This window comes from Choristoneura fumiferana, chromosome 3 (assembly GCF_025370935.1).
Source record: "Choristoneura fumiferana chromosome 3, NRCan_CFum_1, whole genome shotgun sequence".
Taxonomy (NCBI): Eukaryota; Metazoa; Arthropoda; class Insecta; order Lepidoptera; family Tortricidae; genus Choristoneura; species Choristoneura fumiferana.
In genome coordinates this window covers 14,887,769-14,906,162 of record NC_133474.1, presented here as the reverse complement: position 1 = coordinate 14,906,162, position 18,394 = coordinate 14,887,769, and the positions used below count along the sequence as shown (strand labels likewise).

The following is an 18,394-nucleotide window of genomic DNA, read 5'->3' as shown; positions in this document are numbered from 1 at the left end:
GCTGTGAAGTTGACATCGTTCTGCAACGACGCAGTTAGAAATACGATATTAAACTATTTAAACAAATTAGCATGTATCGTATCGACTTAAAACATGTGCATCTGCGTAGTCATCTGAATAAACTACTTCAGCGTATATGTTGAACACCTGCCCTGCCCCGTTATCTTGATCTCTGCCAGCTTTGTGTGCACATTTTGCTTTTTACCTTCATACGTTCTAACGTTAAGTAGCTATAAGCTAACGATACGTGGGGGGCTGGCGGGCCACTAAATACAAGCTCTAGCTAGCGTTCTGTACGCGACGTTACCAAGCCAAGCTGCGGTTTGGGTATGACAAATAAGTATGTAACCTGCGGTAAATGCCAAGTTTGGCAGTCATTAAACAGACCATACAATATAAAACTGCTCCTTGTTGCAACTAGGCTTTTTCGATAAAACCCGCAATTTTTGCTACAAATAACCTAAGGTGTAAATCAGGGTTATGCATTTTTAAATGTAGTAATCCAATCCTAGCCGCCGTATCCACTCGTGTCACGAGCATGAGTACGAGTACAACCTCGTAGTAACCTAATATGGTCGAGGCGCTGCAGTGGGCCTGTATTCACACCATCCAAGTGATATGGCAGCTGCAGGTAAGCTTTGTTCAGTTCATACACTCGTTACGCTACCTACGTATTAGGTATAATGCGCGTAAACAAATTAACAGTTTAGATATGTACTACAATCTGTACGTAAATCCCGGCTATAACACAATACGATCTTGTTTTTGTCATATAACGCTCTTTTTGGTTGCAGATAGCAATTTATGCATAAATCTAGTGGTCAACCTAAAAATAATATACCTAACGTAAAGGAAAACAGAGTTATGTTTAATTATGGGCAAAACTTCCTCTGTGCGGGTCAACTACAGTGTTGCAACTAAAAAATAAGTCTACATAATAACAAACAAATATTACTCTCACCATTTCCTACGTCCACAGTCTAGTTACTACGTCTACGTATACGCGTGTTATGGGAATGTTGGTGTAGAAAAGAAAGAAGGCTCTATTCCTACCCAATTATTGAGCTAGTTTTTAAAGTTCCGTATCCGAAGGGTGACAAACAGTAGAACCCATTACAGTCACTTCGCTTTCAGTCTGTCTGGCTGTCACAGAGCTGTATCTCGAGAACAGTAATAGACAAATGAAATGAAATTAACGCAATATAGTTAATGTGTATTTATTTTCCACTACAACAACGAACAATAAAATAAAATTTAATCAAAAATTATGCGGGTTCTCATACTTACAAGAAATGTAGTACCTATCTACTATTTTTAACACCCGACGCAAAAAGAGGGGTGTTATAAGTTTGACCGCTATGTGAGATGTCTGTGTATGTCTGTCTTCTGCGGCACCGTAGACTCTTAAAACTGGGTGGACACCGATTTGAATTTTGCGCAACACAATTAATTATACTCTCATTCCAAGCTTGACCCCTTCTCATTCCTTAAATGACTGGATCACTAGTCGGTAAAGTTGTTAGAGATGTTCGGAATCGGTTTTTTTTATTCTGGTCTTACGGTACAAGTAAGCATAAGATCAGAGCGGAGGTGACGTTCAAAAATATCCATACAAAATATTAAAACGGGTGTAAAAAGCTCGTTTAAGCGGCGGTTTGGTCACGATGACTCTTATTTTTGCCATCGATAATATGGAGATAGTAGGTAGGTACGGTCAGCATTCAAAGTAGCTGGTTACTTTGTTACTCTGTCACATTAACACATTTGTAAATCTTGTATGGCGCTAAGTACGTGGCTGTAAAACGACAAAGTACAAAAGTAACCATGCTACTTTTGATGTTGACTGTACACGCGATTTACTTAAGAGGTGAAGTTCGAGTGTGTTTGTAAGTATGATTATTGTTAATCATATTAACGGATTTAACATGGTCAGCAGTTTTCAAAATGGTCTTCTATTGTTATATTCTAAAGCTCTATGTATAAAGGTACCTATCAAGTCAAGTGTTCATAAATTTCATACTAAGTATATTATTATTTTTATACGCGTGTACATTTGGCTGTGAAGCCGCAAAATGGTTCTAAACACAGCTATATGAAGAAAGAGGCATGTTTTTCCACTTTGAGCACTTAATAAGACCTAACTGTTGTAATGGCTATAAAAAAATCGTTAGTTTTAAGCTCAGTTTACATACCTATTGTATGAAACTGTCAAAACCAGATTTAACGACCACCTACATCTAGATTATTTTTTCTAGCAAACGACCAGCAGTAGTAATGTTTAGGAATGTTCATGAAACTTAATTATTTTTCACTGTACCTACATACATTGTATTTGTAGCTTTAATAAATGTAGAAAGTAACCAAACGTCCAATGCCCCACAAACAAGTTAATCAAGCTCGAAAGAAGCTTAAGTTTCATATGTTTTATGTAAGAAATTTGACAGTTTTCATATTCTTTTTATCTGTGGGTTCGGGGTTCTTATCGGGAAGATTATTAGTAATCCTAGGTAGGTATACTGCGATACAACAGAAGATATTTTTTCGCCTCTTTAGCTCGCTAACATTTTGTAGCACACGGCCTGAACGCCCCTCCGCGCAAAAAGTCACACTTGCAGAGTTGCGTCAGCTCTAATTATAAAGCACGATAACTTTATGGCCACATTTATTGCCCATCCTTTGACTTAATAATAAATTTATGATGTGTTTGTATTAAATATGTACTTTTATGCCCTTGCGTACCTACATAAGGCTCATTGAACTGGAACTAAAGTAAATACCTGTATGTGTTGTTGGTGTCAGTTTTTCCTGTATTTAAATAGGGTGCAAAGTTATTGCTCGCTCAAACTCAATTTGTTGCACTGAATTTCAAAAAGACATTTAACAAGTGTATAAAATTCAATTATTAATCAACGTTACTTGCAATTTTTTGAATCTAGAAGGCACCATCCAAAGTCCACGCATGTCAAATGTCTAGCTTTCAGCTCTTTGTATAGCTTTTTAAGCCCGTATTTTAACTTTAGAGATATGTGGTGGAATTGATTATCAGTATAATATAGATCAGGAGACCCATTTGCTCGTTTGCCATCCAGTCGAATAAAAAAATATATAAAAAAAATATGGCTTATAGATTGGGCTGCACACAAACATAAAATTATCGTTACCTAAGCTACTACTAGTTCAAAACGCGTCCGCCGGGAAACGCCCATCGCCCACACGGAGTATATTGCTCCCTTTTAGGGGTGTTTAAACTCTATTACTAAAATCAATTCAATCTTTCCGTCTGTTCCATAAATAAAATCTATGAAATATTGACCCGATAATCCGATCGCGTTCGAGTTAAAGAGATATAGAAGACTAACTCATATGTTAACGTATGGCGATAGCATGGCGCGACGGTTGTCGGGATTTGAGGCCGGAGTCAACGCCACTGCCAAGGTCGCGGCGTCCGCCTCCACGTCAAACAATTCGCAAGATTATTTCAATGCAATCAACTCCACATCGGACATTTATTCCCACTGCGTTATCAATTGATACTGCAAGGAAAGCGGCTGATGAAGCAAAGAGGTGTAGGTACCTAGGTAATTGATACAGTATCAATGCAATTTTGCAATGGTCTCGGCTCGCGCCAGCAATTTATGAGACTCAATTGTGGCGTTACACTTTAATGGCATGGTAGGTGTAGGTGATAATGTAAGAGTTTTGTAATAATTAGAACAGTATAGGTAGAGACATGCACATTATTATCGTCTCTGTCGAGACATCGGCACGGCACGGCAGCGGGCGACGGCAGGGTGAACGTTCGCTCGGAACCGGTCGGACGGGCCGCGGCAAAAAGGATTCTCCCGGGAACTTACCTACCTCGCCTAGCCCCCGACGAACCGAATCCCGCACTATCGGCTCCCAGATATTTCCGGCTACCTCTAAGAGCATATTGGAGCGAGCAGCAAATTTTCCATACAAACGACACAGTGTCCAGTGCAATTCTTTCTGGATTAATGCTGAAAATTTGATATTTTATTATATTTATAAAATAAGAACATAATAAGAAATATACAACTCTCAACTCTGCTATAAGAAATACTGAAATAAGTTTTTTTTTTCATTGTATTGTATTTAGCACTTTGTGCGCGTCGTTTTTTTTATATTCAACTGGATGGCAAACGAGCAAGTGGGTCTCCTTATGGTAAGAGATCACCACCTCCAATAAACATCTGCAACACCAGGGGTATTGCAGATGCGTTGCCAACCTAGAGGCCTAAGATGGGATACCTCAAGTGCCAGTAATTTCACCGGTTGTCTTACTCTCTACGCCGAAACACAACAATGCAAGCAAGATGGTGGTAGCAATCCGGGCGGACCTTGCACAAGGTCCTACCACCTGCAAACTGCTGTCGTTACTTTATATTATCAATAACAATATTCGTTAACATTTTTCTTAATAAATATTTTTAAACTTTTATTAGGTATCAATGCAAAGTTGCAGCTTTCTAACACTAACAGTCTCTATGCTAACACTCAACATTATAATAGGTACCCAATATAGAAATAGTTATAGAAGCGACAAAAAATAAGTAGTTTTAAGAAATAAAATATTTATTTGGTATTTCTCCTTAAGTATGTATATTGTATATTCCTTATAGTATATCAAGTACGTAGGTACAGGCTTCTCGATACACAATGTGTAATTTAATTTGCCTGCATTCAAAAATGCGTGCAAAAATATTTGAATGTCCTACCGGTCCTAGAAATAGAGTCGTATCAGATATTTGTGCACGCTTTGTTGTGTCTGATATCGGTGCTGGTGACTGTACATTTCACTCGGGTTTGATGAAAATGTACAACGACTTTTGTTTCTTCTCCGGTGTTATTGATTCTTGCGTACTGTGCTTCTACTTGCACGCTCTAGAACTCTAGAGCGTCACAAATTAAACTATAACAGGAAGGCAGGAAGTCACTGATACGTTGTCAGTGTCGACGAGTGGGAGGAAATCAACATGTGTACTGTATGTTGTTTTTCGAAATCGTTATTCAACTTATTCATGAACGTGATAAATGTCATTTCTTAGGTAAAACTTTATCATCGTTTAGTGATCGATCATTACCTGTAATAAAACGTGTTAAATATAGTATATGTATAAGGTATTGTGCGATGAGTAAGAACTCAAATTGTTCTTTGTATGGGCCACAAGTTTGTTGTAGCATTGATGAGAGGGGATCACATCTTAAATGCTCTAATCTAATGTGTTTCTCCTGATTTCCCTTAACTCTCTGCGGTCATTAATAGAAATTATCTGGTAATTAACTTTTTTGCCAAATAAAATAACTTCACAGTTATTGTTTGAGGTCAAAATGTGTGAATTAAAACATTTTAGTTAAACAGCGTTTCCACCAATAATGTGCGAGCGAGGAATATGTTTTTCATTAACCAATAGAAATGCTTCATTTACACATCCTCGCACAGCACATCTCTGGTGCAAACAGCTGAGCGGAGCGAGGCGAGGTAAATGAAGCGTTTTATGGGTTAATGAAAAACATATTCCTCGCAACACATCCTCGCACATTATTGGTGGAAAGAATTTACAAATTACGCTGTTTTACTGCGCATAAATAATTATCTTAATTCTTGATTATTTTTTAAACGGTTAGATTTAAACTAAGCCTTTAGTATCTAGGAGAAATTGACTTCATTTGATCTATTAAATGTTGCCTTAAAATTAACGGAAATCAAAAACAACACGTTGTGTGCCTAATTAACTTATTGATATTAACTGCCAACGTGCTATGAAAATATTAATTTAGGTACTCTACCTACATACATTATCACAATGTTACGAGTAGGTGCATGTCCCTAAGCGAGCTACAAATGCTACACAAGTGTCATGTTACATGATATTAATTTACTTAGCTCCATTTGTTGCCATTGACTCGACCAACTCAGTAATTAATTATGCCTTGATGAGTTTACAGACCTTTTTTATTGACTTGGAAGATTGATTAATTTTGTTATGATACGATTTTGTCTCAAAAGACAGTAGCTATTTACAAATTATTCTGATTTTTAGTTGATGCTTTCACTATGTGCATTTTTTACAGGGAACAATGGAAAGGAGAAGGAAAACGCTCGAAGCAAGGAGGCCACCTCGCCGGCGGCGCGCTCCGCTAACGGTGAGTTACATTGATTGCTGGTCTCATTGACCACCGAGCTGCGTATCGTTGCCATGGCGACAATCGCGTGTTGGAGCTTGAATGAGTGCTTATTAATCGTGCTTTCGAGGGGCTATCGAGGAGGAGGATGGGGTTGGGGTCCCTGGGGCCGGAGCCGCGCAGCCGCAGCCGCCGCGGCCCCCGCGCCCCGCCCGGCCTGTCTCTGCAGGGGCGACAACGACTCGCACTCCCCATCCCTCGCACATTTCCGCGAACCTTAGAATCCTTCCTAGAAATACTTTAAGTATTATATCTATCATTTAAAAGTAATGACACGATTTCGCGTAATAACTACACATTAACCGTCATAAAGCGATTTGATAAGATGGAGTTCGCAGAATTAATTATTTGGTGATTCTGATTATGAAATCATTACTTTCCCGTATATATGATTATTAACGCGATGTTAGATGTAATGTAACTACTAAAAATTCACTAGAAACTCTCTAAAGTACTGTTATACAATAACACATGCATTCATTTTAAATTTTTTATTACGTGACTAGGTCGAATTATGAAACAAATGAATAACCAGAAAAGGTTCCAGAAAATACTAGCTGGCTCATAATAACATTCATCTACATTGACTCCCCTCCCGGGTCCCGCCGGGGAGACTATTGATTGCACGCACGCGCCCTCTTACGACGGTAGGACCTCAAAGCATCCGCGCCCGGAACTCTACGCTTCTGGCTGAAGATTGTTTTTAGTACTTAAAACAACCAATTTAATCCACGTGGTTTATAACAACGGTTACCACGACTCCAAACAATGAACTGGCGTAACGTTACAGTTTACATAACGCCGCACATCACAACGTCGTTCTCTGCACATAACAATAATTATTATTATTATTCTAGACACAAAGCATCCCAACGACTAACTGATAATAGAAAGTCTACACAATGTCAGCGTGTCACTTATGTGACATATCAATAGGAGACGAAGATAAACGAACATTGTTTCGTATGTATCTCTCGCTAGGAGCAACTCTTGAAATATTAATGGACGTGACTATTTAAATTAATTAATGACAACAGAACAGCTACTCAGCGTCTGGTAAGCATGGCTGTATAAGTATTTCTTGTGTCTGCGCATGGGTCGTTAACATGAATTTGTCGTAATTCGCACCTATTCAGTTCCTCCTTTACATAAAGCCGTGGTCCACAACAACAATTTTTTTATGAGACTATGCAATCGTATTACCGTACAACCATTATGTTTTAACTCACACGATCATATTTTATCTCAGTCCTAAGCCACATTTTCTAATAGGTAGGTATAATAACTATTCTCATGCAATATTTAAACGGTTGTTTTTGAAATTCAATGTGTTTCCACATTATTTTAAAGTTTACTCAATGATTCATGTTGACGTCATGGCGAGACACTGCGACCGGGAGCGGGAGGGAGCAGCTCGTTAATTGGTTCGAGTCCCGTCCATTCCATTACGAATGCACTTAACGGGTTATGCGTCGAGGATGAGCCAAGTGTCATGGTATTCGTTGATTTTCTGACTACTTCTGACTCGCTTTTATTTTATCAGTAGCTGCCTCATCTACGAGTTACTTAAATGATAGTAACCACTTTTTAGGGTTTCGTAGCCAAAATGGCCAAAACGGAACCCTTATAGTTTCGCCATGTCTGTCTGTCCGTCCGCGGCGTTTCTCAGAAACTATCAATGCTAGAGAGCTGTTATTTTGCACTGATATTATATATGTAAACTATGCCGACAAAATAGTACAATAAAAAAAATAAAAAAAAAATTTTTTTAGGGTACCTCCCATAGATGTACCTAAAGCGGGGGTGATTTTTTTTCTCATCCAACCCTATAGTGTGGGGTATCGTTGGATAGGTCTTTTAATTTTTTGCAAAGACGATTTTTCGATTCAGTGATTGGTTTGCGAAATATTCAACTTTAAAGTGCAAATTTTCATGAAAATCGAGCATCCCCCCCCTCTAAAATCGAAACCGGTGAATGGAAAAATTAAAAAAAAATTGGGATGGTAGTAAGTAAGTATATCAAATTTTGAAGGAAAACTATAACGGCTAAGTTTGCTTGAGAATTATTAGTAGTTTAAGAGTAAATAGCAGCCTAAGGTATAATAAATAAAATATACCTAAACTTGAAAGATTCCGTATAAAATACGAAATCCTGAGAAAAATATTACTTATTTTTTTCGTAATGGCTACGGAACCCTATTTCGGGCGTGTCCGACACGCTCTTGGCCGGTTTTTTGAATTATTCCTTTTTATAAAGAAATTAGAATCGTGCACAGAATTGAACACCGCCTTCTTCTGGGTACCTCTAAACTATTCGTACGCCTTCCTTGAATCAGCTGTAACGCTACTTGACGAGGAGGTATATGTAATCCTGATTTAATTCGAAATTCATTAGCTAGGTAGTCAATCATTACGATTAAATTCATTAACTCCTTCAAATAAAAAAATTGCACCGCGCAGTTCCGAGAGAAGGGTTACCGCTATTAATCGTTGAGTAACTCCAGTTTACAAAATGAAGACGTACCGAAGTAGACTAATTTCTAATATAAACAAATTACTGAATGAATTCGATAAGCTAAAGCAGCATTCCACGCTTTCCAAAGTGAGGTTAACGCGGCGGCGGGAGCGCCCGCGCCGCAGAACGTATACCTACTACTTTTTTGCTTGTTAAGCCGGTCGTTGGTCTGAGTGTGTGTAAGTATCACACACTAGCCACAGAATCAATGTTTAATTTCACCATCCATATGGGTGTTAATATTAATCAGTTTATTCACTCCTACCTCCCGCCGCCCGATGTTTTACGCCTTCAAAATAACAAACTGTCACCAGAACAGCGTTCTATTAATGTTCACTGTGTTTGAGAGCTGTTAAATGTAGTTTATTTTTCAAGTCGTCTGGCTCAGGGTGTGAATATTTGCCTACTTACCAGGTTAGGTTATTATTTTGTATATCTACCTAATAGTTCAGTACAATTAGCTGAAAATTTGTCAAAAAAATGGAAAACTTTTATCTATCAGGACATGTAGGTTATAGAGCACAGTTAAATTTTATCCACTCCCCCCCCCCCCTCCGCGGACCGATTGAGTTGAAATTTGGTTCACCTATGTAAATTGATGACCCCAAACACGGACGTGTAATGTAAATAAATTAATTTTAAACATGGGGGCCAGTTTTGGGGGGTGAATTAGAAAAAAAATCAAACTATATATAAAGTATATCGTATGACATATCAAATGAAAGGGTATTATTTTAAATTAATCAGTTTTAGATGAAAATGACCATTTCCCCGCCCCTTATATCCTAAAAGCCAAGTAGGGCTCAATTTTTTTTTTTTAAATACAGAAAATAGTTCCATACCTATAGATTACAGAAAAACATATGAGAGTCTAATGGTATTTAAAGTAACACCGATTTAACCAGTACTCGTACGAATATTTATATTTCGCTGAATAGCACAATGAATTAAATTAAAAAAATAGCATAGCAACGGTAAATGAAAGAGTTCAGAAATAAATTATACCTTTTTATAAAGAAAATATTATATCCTTTATTTCTGTCATACATATCTTGGCGGTAAAGTGTGAAGTTTTTGAGAGAACTAACCTTATAGCAAAAAAAAAACGATTAATTATAAAAAAGCTAATATTTGGTAACGGATTGCGCTGAAACTATAAGTGATATCGTTTTTATATGTATGAAAGGTTTATAGTAAATTCATCAAGGATTATTTCGTTCCTACACACTTTTGATGTATCATGTACGGTTTTCTTTTAAAATGCAAAATACCGCGCTCCGGGACATATTCGAGGGCGCGGGGGGGTGACGCTTGCCCCGGAGGGGGGGGAGTGGATAAAATTTACCTTTGCTCTATAACCTACATATCCTAATACTTAGATAAAAGTTTTCCATTAATTTTGTCACATTTGAATTTAGTTTTCTTAACCTTTAAGTAGATATCATAATTATTGGTGTTAATTGGTGTTTACGAAAGTGTATTTGTTTCTGTTATGATTTCATAGTTATTCGTAGACTTGGGTTCAAAACATTAACGTCATGTTTAAATGCCTACCAGCTCCAATTGGAACATTTCCAGTATAAATCCATTCTCAGTGTCAAATTTATATCTGTTAAACTAATGTTATCATGTTAATCTTGTTGCATCATCATTAACAACATCATTTGTCATAACAAATTGTTTACTTGTCAATTCAATATGTATTTTTTCAATGTTAAAAATACATATTAATATCTGTAGAATTGCCTACTATATTGTTGTTATCTACCTATAAAAGTAAGGTATTAAAAGTTCTGATTTAACAGAGCTTCAATGTTGCTCACAACCTTATTCGAACCACCATTAGATAAATTAAAAAGATAGCAAAGAGGATATGTAGGTAGGTATAATTAAATTAAAATTGAGTTAGCAACTTAATGAATTAATGATGTCCCAATTAATACGCATACTCGTACCGCGACTTATCGCGTCTACTCCGAAATTATTTTCAGGTTTCATTATGTATTCTAGTCTAAAAATTTAATTAGTATCTACTTAAAACATGTCAGAAATATAATAAACCACCATCTAGTGACTTGAGGTCGCTAAACTCAATTTAACATCCGTACCAAGATCCGTACCTAATGGCGACCAACCGTAGTTGGATTTAGCGAGGGTTGCGCGTCCAAGTGACAGCGCGCATTATGTTTTTTCAGTGGGCAATGTGTACTGAAATTTCAAAGCTTACCCGTGACTTTTTCTGCACATAATTCATCTATCGTAAATAAAATAGCCTATTCTTTTACCCACATTATGACCTACTTATTGGCTTGTTTGATTCCAGTGGCGTAGCTACCAAGGGGCTAGGCGGGGCAGTGCCCCGGGGCCCTCAAGCTCAGGGGGCCCTCGAAATTCTGCTTTATAGCTGATGATAAAGTTGCTTAGCATTTTTAAAGTATTTGTATATATAATGACTTTACTTCAAAAAACCTTACCAGTTTTGATAGCAGTGGGCCCCATTTTTTTATTTGCCCCAGGGCCCTAGGTTACCTAGCTACGCCACTGTTTGATTCAGCGGTCTTACATACCATGAAGAGGTTACAGAGTTATTTTCGCATTTATAATTTATTAATTACTTAATATTAACATGGGCTACTTTGATTCGCTACCTACCTGTAGGTATAGTGCCTATTTATATAGAGCGAAATAGATATGTTCCATCGTTTAGTGTAGGTATTTCAATAGGCCGTAACATTACAAGTAACTGAGTAAACTGACCGCCCGCTACAAATCAATGTGCATGACCTTTAGAATAATCTTAACGACCTGTCTGGCGCGGCCTTACAACACAATAGGTATCACGTTAAACGTCCATCACTTACTCGTATATTACGGCAGCTGATCACAACAACCTTAAGCGTAAGTCGCTTAAGAACTAAATAGTAGGTTAATGCTATGCTACCATATGTCGCGTGCAACGTTTACCTTATATGTAGGAATAATACCAGGTGCAACCGAAGGTCGGGCCCTGGGACGGTTCCGCATCGCCGCCCTTATTAGTACTCATTAGCCGACAAAAGTGACTCACACGGTAACCGCTCGTTAGTTAACTCCATAATACACTGCGTGCTAATTTTGAACCAGATTTTCCTTTATTTATTATCCTGGATTTTTTGAACCAATAACAATCCTGCTATTATTCATATTTATGTTGTTTATTCCAGTATTTAAATAATTATAATTAGATTATGTTAATACAGGCGATATTTTCCTTCACCATAAAGCTCGAGGTAAATTTGGAATGTAATAAATCGGTAAGTATGGTAATTTAAATAATAACTAAGAGATGAAAACCCGAGTTTCTACGATCCTCTGCTTGAGAGGTCAAACCACTAGCCTAGGCTACCACGTCTTCGTAACGGCTAGGTAACGTCTTCTACCTGTACTCCCCTGCACAGCTGCACAGTAATTCAATGGTGTGGTTATTCGTAGTGTGTGACCCAATCCACATCGGACCCGTGTGGCCACTACAGTCCAAGTCTTCTCGGTTTGAGAGGAGGCCTGTGCCAATCAGTGGGACGTACCAATATAGTCCGAAGATAATGAATAATAGGCGGCCAATCGCAGCACCCTCAGGCCTATAGGCTCGGCTTATAGGGCCCGCGCCGGTGTATATAGTGACGTTGCGAACCTATAGGTAATATAAGTATAAAAATATATAAGCGTAGTGTTTTTTTTTTAGATAAAACTGGCCCGTGATTGATCCCTATCTCACCTCATGTAAAGCGCAGATGAGGGCAAAAGGGTATCTCACAGGTTCAGTAACGCCTATTCACTCTAGCCTTTGACAGTCAGGGACCATGTAAAACTAACTGCTACTAACTTAATAAACAATTCCGCTGGCGACTGCTTATATATTAATTCCATACTACGTATTAACAAGATCGGATAAGCGTACTCATAGTCAGCTTTTCTTGAAGCCTGCCTTAGGATTATCTTACATCAGTTACTGACGCAGCGTTACACCCGGTCTCCGACCACGTTGTCGAACGAAGCCTACACTTACCAAGACAAACATAATATCATTAAGATTAAACGTTACCTGAAGATATATATTTTGATTATGACGAAGTCAGACTGATCACTTTTGGTTGACTCAGTACAGCCCTTGCATTTGTCAAGTATACCAAATTTTAAGTCAATTCGACCACTGAAAGTTAATCAAAATGAACTTGCAAGATTTGAAGAAGCAAACAAATATATTTAAGAGATAAAGTAAATAAGTAAAAGTTTGGAACAATACATCACTTTAGGTAACCCAATAATAATATGTAACGTAGCCACCGTGCAACTTTCATAGGAATGAAGCCGATAATTGCAAAGTAGGTATATCGTGTTTTTGTCATGATATAAAAAGAGTGCAGAAGTGTGTCGACGAGTTTGGCCGCAGGCGGATCTTGTCTTGGATAGCCCAGATCACATACGAGCCGGTATTTTTATTTTACGGGCCGGTCCGTTACTGCTCCATGAGTGCACCGTCCTACCGCGACCTGTACGACACCTTTCCTCGCCAGTCGCCACTGCAGCCATATACGCAGATAAGACATAGGTATTTATGATAGTGGCGCTATATATATAATAATTATATGAATATGAGCATCAGTTATCATAGTTAACTAACTACACATAAATTTCTTTACCATTAGCTTTTCGGTGAAGGAAAAATTCGCGAAGAAACCTATATACTTGACTATCACTGTGACTACACCTGTGAAGCAATTTGTTCCTGCATGGGAACTTACATCTTCTGAGAGCAGAGGCTTTATTGTATAACGCACTCAGAATCATAATCATTTTCGCCACCTTTTTCTATCACACGGTATGAGATGAGGATAAAAAGAGATGGTGAATGCGATCAGTACGGTCACTAGCTTGTACCCAGCAGTGGGACATAACATATTTATAGGCCGGACATGATAATAAATAAACCTCGCTAACATATGTATTCAAAGATATTACCACAACATCTACAAGTAAATATTACAGCCTTTTAATAATAAAATAATCAATCATAATATTTTTATTACTTATATCTTCCCGATTTCATACAGTAAACAAGTCCAATGAGCGTGGGGGTTGATAATTGCGAGGTCTTGCAGTTCATTGCTCTGTGATGACCTGTGGATTCTGAGGAGAATTCTGATAATACCTACCTACTATGAATGACATCCAGGGGTTTCTTTTCTGTAAATTGATCTTACCTTTAAGATAGTCAAGGACTTTCCCGACAAATCGATCACGAAAGTCAGCTCCTCATTGGTACGAGTAGATCTGCCTTTTATGATACTTGAAGCTTGTATTAATAAATCAAAATCGGTTAAGCCGATCGCAAGCTAGGTATTTAACTTTTCATGAGTTGAAATTTTCTGTAAGTAGGTATATGTGTAATTTGTGTATACATTCATATTCGAATTTCAAGATGGATGCCTACATTACGAAATAAGAAAATCAAGCAAGAAGCGAACTTTAAAGTAGGTAACGAGATTTTAAACTAAACATAAAATTAATAGCAAGGTACCTATAACAGTATTTAATGATGATGTATTGGGTTATACCTGAATAAAATAAATTATTATTTATTATTATTATTATTAATCAGCTCGTTAAATAAAAGCCACGGTTTCCGTAGGATAAACGACAAAGTAATTCAGTGCAGACGAAGTCGCGGTCCAAAGCTATTATTATTTATTTATAACTTGTATATTTTCCTCTCTCGTTTAGTTAATTAAGAGTGCAAGGGATTTTCCCTATTAGCACCCACTCTAAAACATCATGTAAACATCATGTCAGCGTTGTGATTGATACGGCAATGAGGGTTATCGTTTTTTGCCTCGCTAGATGGCGCACTGTTGCGTGAGGTTTTTAAGTATGGCTTTCAAAGTCTGTTATTACGGGCGTGAAAACAAAGTTTAGATTAAAATCATATTTAAGTAATACACCTTAAAACCGTACCATAAAAATATCGAGCATGCCACATTGTTGCATAGTCCCCGTTTTGTTCGGAAAAAAGGGAGGACAAAGGTTTTTCGAAAGACAAAACTGTCTCAAAACACAGACATTCATTGCCCCGGAACGCATATTTGCCATAATTAATTTCAGATATTGCAAAATATTCACAAAATTATTCTAATTATAAATGAACCCGCGTAGCTCACCCAAAAACTATGAGATTTGACATTTCGGAGACCTCTCGCCACACTAGCGCCTCTATGTGCCTATATGATGCACCAAAAAAAAAAAATAACCCATAGTTTTTATTTTTGGAAAGAATAGGATATTTTAGGATACCATTTTCATTGATTTTGAATTTGGACGAGTATTTAATTTTTTATATTTTTTTACGAAATACCCTGGATGACGTCACAGTGAGACAGCCAGGTTCCATTGCCTAGAAAAATTCAGGTCGTACATAACATAATCTGTGGCATTACAATTTGACAATAATTCAAGCACGGCTTAGGGTCCTAAATGAACCATGACAAATAGTTTTATTTATTTCTCTTCTTTTAGCTTCGATTATTCCTATGTTTGTTTAATGGTGTGATATTAATAGATAATTCTCATTAAAATCTGATATTTAAATTCTTTTGTAAATACAAAAGAATTTAAATATCAGATCAGAGATCTACTTGTAACGTAGCAATTTAATAATTTAATTTGTAAAAATACATTGGGAATACTCCTATACCTACATTTCGCACTTCACGATAAATGACAACTGTTTAAAGCCGGGTGCGCATCATGTGATTAAAGTTCTATCTTTGTCACTCTTTGCTATTATAAGTAGGACAGCAACGTTTCAAACTGTCAATTTGCTTAACAGTGTAAGACCTGCTTTATAACTGCCTTTATGACGGAACACTGCAGGGGTCAAATGAGGGTCATTACTTACAAGATTTGTAGTATAATGCCATATCAAGTTTTGCTTTGGTCCACAGCAAGTGGAAATTATTTAAAATATTATTCATGAACATCATCAGGTAATTTCTGACATAGGAACCAGACATAGATAGCATGGTACGATTAATAAGCATAATAAAATTTATAAAAATTCTAATTAAATATTTAAAATACTTGCCTAGTTACCTTGCGTAGTTACCCAGAAATATCTCCCTTCAAGTTCTTTGTGCTGGTTGCATTCATGTGTGTATTTACATACTTACACGGTGTAAATACACCTGTACTTCTATCAAAAAAGAATGTTCAAATTATATTAACGACTGACTATGCGTCTATTCTACGAGTATGCACATTGCGCCATTATACTTGGTCTGGATAGGTATTTAGCTAAATGTAAACAAATTTCAGCTGCCAGATTTGCTACATTCAAGGATTTTAAACATTTGACTTATCTATATCTCTCGTATTTCAATACAGAAACGTAAATGCTTAGATAGTTTATTGGGGCGGAATTTCAATATTTAAGAAAAACCCCAATTGACTTTCGTTGCTTTGTTTAATTTTAGTTAAATATCTATCCAAAGTAAGAATAGATAATGCTACATCAATCTGAGTACGTCTTGGATTCTCGGGTCTCTGAATATTTAGGCCGAATTTAGTCGGTTAATTAGCAAAACGTAAATCATAATAAGATTTATTTATGATATGCTAATATATTGCCAATTTGTCAATTAGCGGACGTGATTGACTCTCTGTAGTATAAATTAATATTTTCCTTTGAATAGAAAATATTCTAATTTAAATTGAATTTTGAGATTGAATAAGCGAAAGCGATTCATTTGAATGTTAAAAAAGATTACAGAATAAAGCTAAGAAATTCGGAGCGAAATAATCATTCAGAGGCCCGAATGTAGAGATGTAGCTGGCTGGGTGCGGAGAGCGGAGGCTGCGAGATCAATACGGCGCGTCGCCGCCCGCCCGACGAAAGCGAACGCGACCCCGCCGTGCCCTTCACCGCAGAGTCGACGACCCCTGGATTACCCTCCCCCCCCCCCTCCAAACACCCCAGACACTACAGATTTTTTTCCTACTCCGACTTGGTGACCCGATTTAACTACATTACCACTATCATTATCTTGCTGTAACGAGGTCTAAATTCTTCAAGCACATTCCTAAATGCTTATTTCGTCAATTCAATGTTTAAGCAGCTGGTAGGCGTATCATCTCACAATTTTGTCCTAACAATAATATGTGGGTACACAAAGGTGCGTGATTCAACAATGAATCACTGTTAACGGAAGAAATAAAACTCGTCAGGAAGTATTCTCATTTGTTGTGATTCATGGTGCGGAATCATTTCTAGAAAAAATGATCACGATACGAAGTCACGACGCCAAAGCACTGCATAAGGCGGCTCCATAACCAACTAACCGTTTTATAAACCGGATCGATTGGTATTAGTTAATATTCTGGGCTCCATTGTGGCTCCGCCGGAGCAGCAAGATGTTGCGTCCGGAACGGATGACCAAAACTAGCCGATGTCTTATGAATAGCTAATTTCTAGTGAGTGGTGTAACCACGGTGTGACTGACTGCAATCAAATAGGTGGCAGTCTTTTTCTATACCTACGTACAAAAACTGTGTAGACTTGTAGCCAAAGCAGCATTGTAAAAGCACTTTTGGTATAAGAATATAACAACGTGAAAATGAAAATGGCTAACAGAGAACGTGTACGTGTTCCAATGGCAGGTGAAAAAACTTACTATGGACAATCTTTCGCATGTATCTCTCAACGTCATTCTAAAACATGATGATACAACAAGTTTTATTGTCTTGAGTGAACACTAACAGCCCATACTTTGAAAGTTTGTACTAAGAGCAAATGATAAACAAGTGCACCGGACAAAGTATATTTCAATGTTCGTTTTTTTGCCTGCCGTTGGAACAGAGTATAACAATCTTTGCGGGGAGTCTAGCCATTGAACTTGAATCGGGCGACCTCCACTGGGCGTATTAAAATAGACCGCAAGACACTATCATAAATACAAATGCTGGCTTAGATTAAGTCATGGGCTATTGTTACTAAGGATCGGGTGTCAAGTCAAGTTACGATTACGAGGAGATTTTGAAATTATTAACTTTACCCAACATCATAAATCCGCGTGCTAAATCTGAATGCATTTAAGATGATTAACTGATTTATCATATTATTATGCATACCCAACCCATCTACTTTCCGATAATGATAGAGGAATTTAGGTTTCCACAAAATCGTTGATATAACAGGCCGTAAGCCGGTGGCAATGGCGCGCGAAGGGACTGGCGGCGGAGTCGAATGTCAGACGGCAACACCTCGACGACTATTTTTGGCCGCGCGTGTGGCATGTGGAACGCTCGCTGGAGAATACCTACCTACTTTGCAGCTCTATTCTTGGATGCCCTACTAACGTAGCGCTCTTACTTCATCGACAAAAAATTACATTGCCCTCATCTAACGTTCCATTTTTTTTTCTGTCGGCCCGAAAACCAAAGAGAACGGCTAACTCTGCCGTGATACAGAATAATTTTAAAAATATTCATGGTCTTGTGAGCTTCTTTCTAGATTCGCTATCTAGAACGACTAAGAAAAAAACTGCAGCTAATTAGTGTAATTAGGTTTGGCTGAGCATAGACTGCAAACGTGCAGACATAAGTGAGGCATCGTAACTTTTTCGTGTAACGCTGCATGGCGTCTGA

General features: G+C 37.6%; 1 protein-coding gene across 5 annotated transcripts in view; it reads left to right on the top strand.

The window, feature by feature from the left end:
• The window catches only part of LOC141426705 (uncharacterized), a 173,109-nt gene that overhangs the window by 151,872 nt on the left and 2,843 nt on the right, over positions 1–18,394 (top strand). For all 5 annotated transcript variants that reach the window (XM_074085825.1, XM_074085827.1, XM_074085824.1 and 2 more), the window contains one exon: positions 6,094–6,165. In XM_074085825.1, coding sequence (XP_073941926.1) covers positions 6,094–6,165 — 72 coding nt within the window. The remainder of the gene's footprint in view (positions 1–6,093; positions 6,166–18,394) is intronic.